General features: G+C 39.3%; 1 protein-coding gene across 1 annotated transcript in view; it reads left to right on the top strand.

Annotated features, from left to right (window-relative positions):
- The window catches only part of CPS1 (carbamoyl-phosphate synthase 1), a 141590-nt gene extending 133163 nt beyond the window's left edge, over positions 1-8427 (top strand). Inside the window, exons 34-38 of the mRNA XM_089672227.1 lie at positions 234-332; positions 1090-1149; positions 2262-2371; positions 5911-6040; positions 6954-8427. Of these exons, the coding sequence (XP_089528353.1) occupies positions 234-332; positions 1090-1149; positions 2262-2371; positions 5911-6040; positions 6954-7052 (498 nt within the window). The 3' untranslated portion in view covers positions 7053-8427. The remainder of the gene's footprint in view (positions 1-233; positions 333-1089; positions 1150-2261; positions 2372-5910; positions 6041-6953) is intronic.
- The last annotated feature ends 2850 nt before the right edge of the window (positions 8428-11277 follow it).

The following is an 11277-nucleotide window of genomic DNA, read 5'->3' on the forward strand; positions in this document are numbered from 1 at the left end:
CACTACCCCACCAGCCATTTGGTGTCTGGGTCAAAGGGAACCCCAGTAGACCTGGAGGCCCAGCAATTTCATTGATTAGCCTGAATCTTCAGGTGAATTGCTGGAGAGGTCCCTGGTAAGAAGATAAGAATAGTGGCAACTATGGGCTCAGTTCAAACCCAACATTTTTGCTTGGCCACAGAGTACATTTAATGATTGCATGTGTAACTATACTTTTATTGTGTTTTGCAAAGGTGGCCTGCTTTGGACAAAACATCTACACTGCATTCCTGAAGGCCATGATCTCCACTGGCTTCAAGCTGCCTCAGAAGGGGATTCTCATTGGAATTCAGGCAAGTGGTGACACATTGTGATGTTATTTTGGTTTTCTGGTATAGGGCAGAGATAAAACACAGAGAAAGGTTTCTGGATCTGGAAGCTGATGACGAAGTACCTTAATAAGTGATGTTTCTCAATTACTTTTACTTACTGAAATTATGCTGCTAATATGCTAATCCTGATAACTGTCTTATACACATGGGGATTGTTTGATTTCCCAAACAAGTCCACAAGTGTTCTGAGTGTTCCAATTAGCCTGCAAAAGAGCTGTCTCGCCTGGAGCTGTCTTGGCATTTGTCCAAACCTCAACAGATCCTTTGAGTACCTCAAAAGATGGCTGATGTTGAAGAATACTCTCATAATTGTACATGCTAGAGATATAGGAAAATACTCCTAGACAGTGCAAGAAAAAGCACCAGCTGCAAGCTTAGGATGGCCTAAATGGATTTGCAGTTCAGATGGAAAGGATTTGTAGTAACTGTGCCAACATAAACACTGCAGTGCAGCTTCGTTTATGTACACTGATGCAAAGGAAAAATTAATAACAAGAAGGTCATCAGTTTATCACTAGGAAGAAAGGGGCACATAGGAGGAATTCCCTACAAATGCATAAAATACCCCCAGCCCTCAGTCCTGCCAGATTAAAAAGGAGACCTTGCTTCTAAAGTAAAATCAAACCAGAGGTCTCAGTTGCACAGTTGCATACATGCTATATACTGTATATATACCATAAACATGTATATCTGATGATGTTCTTTTTTTTTTCTCTAGCATTCCTTCCGGCCCCATTTCCTTGGCACTGCCCAAACACTCAAAGAAGAAGGATTCAAGGTATGAAAAAGTATATTCTGTTAATTAAAGCTGAACTTCAGGCAGATATAAAAGACATTAATCATTGCTACATCATTTAATGTATTTTTCAAATGCTAGCAGTGTAAGTTCTGGGATTTGACCCCATAAAGAGCCAAACCGGTGTACTGCAGTAAAAAGAGCATGCTGATAGGAGGACAGAGCAGAGTGAAAGAGAGATGAGCTAATTAGTATGTCACTACTGTTCAGTCACAGGGCAGGGGTGGGGACAAGCTCTGTTAGTGAAAGTAAAACTGCAGTTGAAGGTCAAGCCTCCCCCTCGCTTGGTGGGGCTGGATGGGGGCAAAGCTCTGTAAATCCCAGGGCTGGATGGACAGATATACAAATGCTGTAGCAGGTAAAATAGTCCACATGTACAACATTGTATGTATTTCATCCAATCATTTAGCTGTTTGCCTGGAGTTCAGCTTTAAAGTAAGATGTGCTGGCCATATTTAGCATAGGCATTACAGGTTTTATTTTTCTGTATGCATTGTAGCACTGGATCGTATTTATAATAAAATGTCGAATGCTCTAATATGATAAGTAAAAAGTAGCTATAGTCAACATGTTCTATAAATGGTTTAATTAGGAGTGCATAGTTTGTAAATATACTGTACATAAACTCTGCAGATGGGCTAACAATGCCTCTGTTAAGGCCTCATGCACATTTCACATTTAGCCCCTGTGCCTCAGATTTTTGTGTGGCCAGAAGGCACAGGTTCACCATCCAACCCTGCTGTCAGCAGCCTGTAAAAGTATATGAGAGGCTGAAAAATGTGAGGCTGGACGCTGTACCAAACATTTAGGGCCATATGCTCTTGTGGACGAATGCCTGTAAAGCAGAATTCTTGCATTCTGGGCATTCATCCCTGGGCACGCACAACCCTAAACATTAGTACCACTCAGTACAGTGTCTAGTCCTATTCAGCTGCCACATTTTTCAGTCCCTCATAGTCTTTTCCAAGCTGGACGGTGCACCTGTGCTATCCAAGTGAACAAAAATGTAGGAATCTGAAGCACAAGGCCTAAATATCCTCTGCATGAGATCGAATTGGTAACATGCTACCTGATTTTGATCTTTTGTTATACAGTTATATGCTACTGAAGCCACTGCAGACTGGCTTAATGCAAATGATGTCCCTGCCACCCCTGTTGCTTGGCCATCCCAGGAAGGACAGTCTGGCCCTTCTTCATTATACAAGTAAGTCAAATTAAAACTGTGAAATAAATCGAAGCAGTTAGTCCCATAAAGTATGAGACAGGCATACACTGTGGTTTGCTTTTGATACCATTAATAAAAAGCAAATACCATCTAATACAAAGATTTTTGACAGAGCATTTGTTTTTTTACTTTACCCACTTCAGTACCGGGCACTTTCGCCTCCTTCCTGCACAGACCAATTTTCAGCTTTCAGCGCTGTCACATTTTGCATGACAATTGCATGGTCATGCAACACTGTGCCCAAATGAGTTTTTTTATCATTTTTTTAGACAGATAGAGCTTTCTTTTGGTGGTATTTAACCATTTGCCGCCCGGCCAATGGCCGTTTGGCGGAGGCAAAAGTGCTTCTGCATTCCGGGTGCACGCCATTTGGCGTGCTCCCGCACATGCTCAGTTCGCGCAACTGCAGAGCGGCGCGATCTGTCACCGGCCGTGTACCTCGGACACGGCCGATGACAGATCTGAGTACCGGCCCCCGTTGCTGGTACCATGTGACCTGCTGTGAGCAATCACAGCAGGTCACATGACAGTTGTATACAATGGATAGCTTCATTCATGCCATCCATTGTATACTAGTGCCTAGCTGTGAATGGTCACAGCAGGTCACATGCACATGTCATGTGATTAGCTGTGACCAAATCACAGCTAAGCACAAAAAAACAAAACAAAAAAAAAACTGAATGAATCGATTTCATTCTGGTAAATGCTTGCTTATAGCAAAGTAATTCTTTGCTATAAGCAAATTGTGTAAAAAAAAAAAAAAATACTGATCACTTCCCCAAAGTAGTACAATGTTACTATGGTAACATTGTACTACTTTGGTCATAGTAAAATATGAAAAAAAAATCTTAAAAAAAATAAAAAAAAGTAATAAAAAATTAAAAATAATAAAAAAAAAAATATATATATTTTTTCATACTGTCACCAGTCAGTGTCCCTGTTCACCGCCATGCCAGTTATATGATGATGCTGTACTGCACTGGTGACAGTATGTAAAAAAAAAATAGTGAAAATAATTTTTTTTATTTTTTCATTTTCCGAAAAATTATGACAAAAAAAATACAACTTTAAAAAACTCGCCATTCCCCTTATGAAGTAAGTCGGACTGTCTACTCTGCAAAAAGGGGTCATTTGGGGGATATCTGTACTGTTCTGACATTCTTGGACCTCAAGAAATTAGATTGGCCGTCAGTACTTCAGGATTGATCAATATTCAGATCTATACCATAGTTTGTGAACTCTATAACTTTCTTACAAACTAAAAAATACATCCTAATTTGGGTTATTTTCACCAAAGACATGTAGCAGAATACATCTCGGCCTAAATTTATGAAGAACAATTATTTATTTGTAAACTTTTATAACAGAAACAAAGAAAAACTTGTTTTTTTTCAACATTTTTGGTCTTTTTTTGTTAATTTAGCAAAAAATAAAAACCCCAGCGATGATTAAATACCACCAAAAGAAAGCTCTAGTTGTGTGAAGAAAATGATAAAATTTTAGTTTGGGTACAATGTTGTATGACCGCGCAATTGTCATTCAAAGTGTGAGAGCGCTGAAACGTGAAAACTGGCCTGGGCAGGAAGGTGTAAAATTGCATGGTATTGAAATGGTTAATCACCACTGTGTTTTTCATTTTTTGCCCAATTAATGAAAAAGGTCAAACATTTTGAAAAAAAAAAAGGTTTTCTTAGTTTCTGTTATAAAATTTAGCAAATAAGTAATTTTTCTTCTTCACTGATGTGCGCTGGTGAGGATGCACTGATAGACACTGATAGGCTGCACTGATGGATACTGATAGGTTGCATTGATGGGTACTGATGAGGCTGCACTGCTGGGCACTGGTGAGGAGGCACTGATGAGGCTGCACTGATATGCGGCACTGATGGGCACTGATAGGCAGAGCTGATGGGCACTGATAGGCAGCACTGATTGGCACTGATGGGGCTGCACTGATTATCAGTGTAAATGTCCTTTGTCAGAATTGCCGGTTAACGGCTCTCCTCTCCTCATACTGTGACACATGCAGAAAGGAATACTGATAACCTGCAAGTTTGTTTACATTGTGATCAGCTGTGATTGGACACAGCTGATCACATAGTAAAGAACCACTGTAATTGGCCCTTTACTGTGATTATTATTATACAGGATTTATAAAGCGCCAATAGTTTGCTCAGCGCTTTACAATATAAAGGTAGACAATACAGCAATGATACAGCTCAATACAATAGGGTTAGGAGGGCCCTGCCCCTTGGAGCTTACAATCTAAAAGGGAGGGGCTGTGGTACAAAATTTAATAGCTGTGGGAGACGAACTGGTGGGAGAAATAGAAGATTCAGTTAGCTGAAGGCAGGATAGGCTTCCCTGAAGAGCGGTTTTCAGAGATCGCCAAAAAGGGAGCAGAGTAGGCAATAGTCGAATAGATTTGGGTAAAGAGTTCCAAAGGATGGGGGAGGCTCTGGAGAAGTTCTGGAGATGAGCATGGGAGGAGGAGACAAGGGACCTAGAGAGCAGGAGGTCATGGGAGGAGCAGAGAGGATGGTTTGGGTGATATTTGGAGACAAGATTGGTGATGTAATTGGGGGCAGAGTTATAAATGGCTTTATATGTTAACGTTTTGAATTTTATATGTTGGCTAATGGGAAGCTAGTGGAGAGATTGGCAGAGAGGGATGGGAGACATGGAATGGTTGGTAAGGTGGATGAGTCTGGCAGCAGCATTCATGATAGAAGAGGGGATAGCCTGAGGTAGGCCAATGAGGAGGGAGTTACAATAGTCAAGGCGAGAGATAACAAGGGAGTGAATAAGTTGCTTAGTGGTTTCAGAGGTTAAAAACAGGCGTATTTTGGAGATGTTACAGAGATAAAGTCTGCAAGATTTGGACACTGATTTGTGATCAGCTGTCACACAGCAATCACAGAGTGCACTGGCTGTGTATCCCAGGGGATGCTTGGAGGGTACATGGTTCTGGAAGGACGTCTATATAAGCCCTCCCAGAACTAGCTGTCTTTTGGCTAAAGCGTGGTCAGCAAGTGGTTAAAGAGCATACTTCTAGCTAGATCAGACTATAAAAGTCTATTTGACTCATATAGTATAGTATGGTGTATATAGCATGTTATGTTATTAAATTCTAATTTTTAATCTCAATGAAGCATTAAAGGGACACATCAGACTATATGGAAGTTTTCTTTTTTTTTTTTTTTAACTCTAGGTATGTTTTTCCTATTAGCGAAAATGCCTAGAATGGTGCATCCATCAGCAGTTAAGGGGCGCTGACATTGGGGTTGTTTTACTAAAACTGGAGAGTGCAAAATCTGGTGCAGCTCTGCATAAAAAACCAATCAGCTTCCTTTTTTTTTGTAAAAGCTTTATTGAACAAGCTGAGGTTAGAAGCTGGCTACCATGAACAGCTGCAGCAGATTCTGAGTGCTCCAGTTTCAGTAAATCTCCCCCATTGTGTTTGGAATATAAATTGATACAATATGTTGTGTTGACCTGTACTGGCTTCCCTTCTACAGGTTGATTAAAGAAGGCAACATTGACATGGTGATCAACCTGCCAAACAACAATACCAAGTATGTTCGTGATAACTTTGTGATACGGCGGACTGCTGTAGACAGCGGCATTGCTTTACTCACCAACTTCCAGGTAGGTCATCATACACAACTGAAAAAATAGTGTGATAAAGCCCACATGTTAAAAAAAATAAATTACAGGTACCAGATAGCCAATGTGTTCACAAATCAAATATCTGTTTTATTAGTTGTATAGTTGTCAAAGGGAGCACATTACTGGCTCTTGAAAATTCCTGTTGCCTACAAGATTGTTTTAATTTTCTTTAGAATCTTGAATTTATTTTGTCCAGCATTGCATTGTTCTCCCAGTTATTACTGAAAGTGCAGGTGTCCAAAATGTGGGGTAAAAGCAAACAATTTGTAAAGTACAGTGAACTGAAGCAACGAACCAGAATTTATCTTGTAGTTGTCTACATTAAAAATACATCTGATTGGGTGCTCAAATCACTACTCTATATACTATCAAATTAAAGAAAAAATTGTGATTACGTTCAAAGACAAGCTTGTAAATGCATAATTCTTCTTTATTAGTATCTAGCCATGCATTAGATATCCCCTATATTTCTCTCCCAGTTCTACTACTGTTATAAAATGTGAGAGAAATCACTGGTTTACCTACCCATGCTCTAGTAAATGCTATTCATTTTTCAATGCACATTTGTATTAGAACTTATTTTGTGCCAATATCATATTCTACTGAACTGTACAAAACTGTACATTTCAACCCTGTATTACTTATATTTATATTTGCCACTCTGTTTTTGGGACACAGTTGTCAAAGTTTCATTGCTTAAACTGACAAAACTGTGCGCATTTTATTTGTAAAATGCTCTCTTATTTTCCAGTACATTTAATCAATAAACCTCACTATGCCGCTAACAATTCAGATACACAGTGCACATCAACAATTCCTTCAAGACTTTATACCTATAAATATTGTTTTTCTTTCCTGTAACTTGTCATCATGGTCTATGTGTAATTTGTAGGTGGTCAAAATGTTCGCTGAAGCTATGAAATACTCTGGAGACCTGGATACCAAGAGCCTTTTCCATTACAGACAGTTCGGGGGCACCAAATCCTCCTAGGGATCTGAACTATTCAGAAGCAGCTTTCTCAAAAGAAGGGACTGGATAACCGCCTAAGGTCTTCTGCTGGTTTTCTGTTTACTGTCACTTGTGTCAATGCTTGTATGAAGAACACAAATGTCAATTTGATTAGTCTTAGCAGTTATGAACTTGTGGATGCTAGAATTTTTTGGTATATAAGTAATTAAACATATAAATATCCTTTTAAAGATGCATCCAAAACAGTGATTTATGGCCTGCCCCTCTTCTTTGGAAACGGAGATTTCTACTCAAAACAGAAATAGTTACAGTATAAAACAGAGCAAGAACAAAATAAATGATCATTTTAATGGGATAACATTTGTATTATAGTCCATTAACATAAAATTGGTACCCTTCTAACCCAACAAGATTTCAATGTAGCAATAATTACTTTAGGCTAAAATACTTTTCTTTATATGTTATTAGAAGAGCAAGGTCAACAGTACATACAAAACAGGATTTGGAATACACAAATATTACAATACTTTTTTTAGGTTCTATCTCATTGGTCATCAACACAACAATTAAGGATATTTAAACCATAGTGTACTATGTGAGGCGTTATACTTTAAATAAACAAAAATTTACAGCTTGAAGAGAAAGAATGCTTAACTGATCTACACGATCTTGTGACTCATCCAAGCAGCCATTTTACTCGCCCCCTATTAGTTTTGGTGCTGGATATACTTAGATGTGCAGAGGTTGCAAGACATGAGAAAAAAATAAACAAAGCTTTACATTTATCTTGGTGCTGTCCTCTCCTACCCTACCAATGTGTGTGTTTTTGGTAAATATACAACCAACACCAACTACTGTTAAGAGAAGCAGGAAGAACCCTTGCTGAACCACCTCCAACAACCTAAGTAGAAATAATGCACAAAATGCTAATTCTCAGAAAATGCATCTAAGAAGATACTAAACTCTTGTCTATACTTTTGCTTTCCCTCCTCCCCATTTAAAAATTACAGATTTTCAAATCACCTTAAGCTCTGCCACCTATATTTCATCCAGACTGCCCATGTAAGTTCAGAGTAGAGATCTAAGGAAAATAATATATTTATCAGACAACTCAATGACAGTATTACTGGATTACCAGTCTTGTAAACATTAACTTGTTGATACATGTTGATACATTCAAATATTTCGAAGATTTTTAGGCAACAAAAAGCAAGCACACCACCATAATTTTTTTTCTTTTTTTTATTGAAAAATAATGTTGCTGTCACCAAAGTCTCTTAAGAATTGTTACTGTCAGGCCTTCCAAAACTTGCAAACACTGGTTTTCCTGTGCATAAGAATTAGAATGTAAGAAAACAAACTGTAATTGACAATAAAACCACCTTTTTTCAACAAATACGTTGGATGTCTTATTGTTTCTGACACAAGCTGAAAATTACATTTTCACTCTATTCTTGAAGTTGATCTAAGCACTTTTACTAAATACCCACTGTTTTATCCCCTTCTCTGTTAGGATTTGTATTGACCATTGTAAAGTTATAGCAGTAATAGAAGTTCTTTATAACAAAGTGAAACCAGGATCAGGGGGGCACACAGAGAAGTGTACCTAACAAAGATAAAACCAAGGCACTTCTGGTGCCTTCCTTTAGGATGGGTGTTTACTGTTACATTTTCTACACTGCTCAAAAAAATTAAAGGAACAATTTTTAATCAGAGTATAGCAAGTCACTTAAACTCCTGGGATATTGATCTGGTCAGTTAAGTAGTGGAGGGGATTGTTAATCAGTTTCAGCTGCTTTGGTGTTAATGAAATTAACAACAGGTGCACTAGATGGGCAACAATGAGACAATCCCCAAAACAGGAATGGTTTTACAGGTGGAGGCCACTGACATTTTTTTCCCTACTCATCTTTTCTGACTATTTTTCACTAGTTTTTCATTTGGCTAGGGTCAGTGTCACTACTGGTAGCATGAGGTGATACCTGGACCCTACAGAGATTGCACAGGCAGTCCAACTCCACCAGAATGGCACATCAATACTTGCCATTGCCAGAAGGTTTGCTGTGTCTCCCAGCACAGTCTCAAGAGCATGGAGGAGATTCCAGAAGACAGGCAGTTACTCTAGGAGAGCTGGATAGGGTCGTAGAAGGCCCTTAACGCATCAGCAGGACCGGAATCTGCTCCTTTGTGCAAGGAGGAACATAATGAGCACTGCCAGAGCCCTACAAAATGACCTCCAGCAGGCCACTGGTATGAATGTCTCTGACCAAACAATAAGAAACAGACTTCATGAGGGTGGCTTGAGGGCCTGACATCGTCTATTGGGCCTTGTGCTCACAGCCTAGCACCATAGAGCTCTATTGGCATTTGCCATTAAACACGAGAATTGGCAGGTCTGCCACTGGCGCCCTGTGCTTTTCACAGATGAGAGCAGGTTCACCCTGAGCACATGTGATAGATGTGAAAGGGTCTGTAGAAGCCATGGAGAATGTTATGCTGCCTGTAGCATCGTTCAGCATGACAGTTTTGGTGGTGGGTCAGTGATGGTCTGGGAAGGCATAGCCATAGAGGGACGCACAGACATCTACAGGCTAGACAATGGCACCCTGACTTCCATTAGGTATCGGGATAAAATCCTTGGACTCATTGTCAGACCCTACGCTGGTGCCATGGGTCCTGGGTTCCTCCTGGTGCACAACAATGTCCAGCCTCATGTGGCAAGAGTATTCCTGGAGGATGAAGGAATTGATACCACTGAATGGCCCCCACGCTCGCCTGACCTAAATCCAACAGAATACCTCTGGAATATCATGTTTCGGTCCATCCAACGTCCCCATGTTGCACCTCAGACTGTCCAGGAGCTCAGTGATGCCTTGGTCTAGATCTGGGTGGAAATACCCCAGGACACCATCTATCGTCTCATTAGGAGCATGCCCCGACATTGTTAGGCATGCATACAAGCACGTGGGGGCCATACAAATTACTGAGTAACATTCTGAGTTGCTGCAATGAAATTTCCGCAAAATTGACTAGCCTGCTGCATTATTTATTCACTTTGTTTTTTGGGTTGTTTTGAATTCAGTCCTCCGTAGGTTGATAATTTTCATTTCCATCAAACGATGGGGCATTCTTATGTTCCTAACCCAGTTCATTATAGATATCCAGGATGATATTTTTCCCCATTGAGAGCTGATGTGTTTTCAAAGTGTGCCTTTAATTTTTTTGAGCAGTGTATTTTCATGGTATTGAACAATATATCCACCTGGCAATTACCTAATTTGACACTAATAAGTGGTTATATCACCCAGATGTATGAGATAAAAATGACCTCTGTAGTTCATCCCTTAGGATGCATGCATAGTGCTCTTATGTTGACATTTTGCTTTGAAATTTTGTGTCTAGTTCACAAATGTTAGACTAACTGCTTTATATTCCGTTTTATATGTATGATTTTATCCCCCTTTATACATTCCAGTTTATGAACTTTTTTCACAAAAATAGCATAACATTTACCAGCATAAGAATAGAGTAAAGCTGATTTTTGGCCATAGTTAATTAAATATACTGCATTTGATATTATTACTGACAGTTACAAGTGTTTAATTCCATCCCGCCCGATCTATTGTACGACGTCCAAGCGGGAACCGTATTATCGTGTGCGTACCACGCTCCGGGGCTATCACCTGCTGTGTACATGGGACAAGGCCGATGAAAAATCATTACACTGGCCTGCTGCCAGTGTCATGTGATCGCTGTGATCAATCACAGCAGATCACTTATCAGTTGTAAGCAGTGAATGTCTTCCCTTCATGCAATTCATTGCTTACAACTGTGCTATAAGCTGTGATTGGCCACAGTGATCACATATACAGACTGGGCCAATCACAGCTGATCACAACAAAAATTACTGAATTAATCAGTTTCATTCAGTAAAAATGCTTGCTTATACCATGCATTTCGTTGGTATAAGCAATCATAATGTGTAAAAGAAAAAAAAAATCCTGATCACTTGCCCAGTGTAGTACAATGTTACTATGGTAACATTGTATTTCTCTGGTCACAGGAGTAGGAAAAGAATAATAAACAAATTAAAAAAAGTAAAAACATTAAAAAATTTTTGTTTTAATTATGAATTTTTTTTTTTACATACTGTCACCAGTCCGTATCCCTGATCACCACTGCACCAGGTATTTGATGATGCTGTACTGCATTGGCGACAGTATGTAAAAAAAAAAATGTGAAAAAT

This window comes from Staurois parvus, unplaced genomic scaffold (assembly GCF_062004578.1).
Source record: "Staurois parvus isolate SC_StPar_1 unplaced genomic scaffold, SC_StPar_1.0 ptg000011l, whole genome shotgun sequence".
Lineage (NCBI taxonomy): Eukaryota > Metazoa > Chordata > Amphibia > Anura > Ranidae > Staurois > Staurois parvus.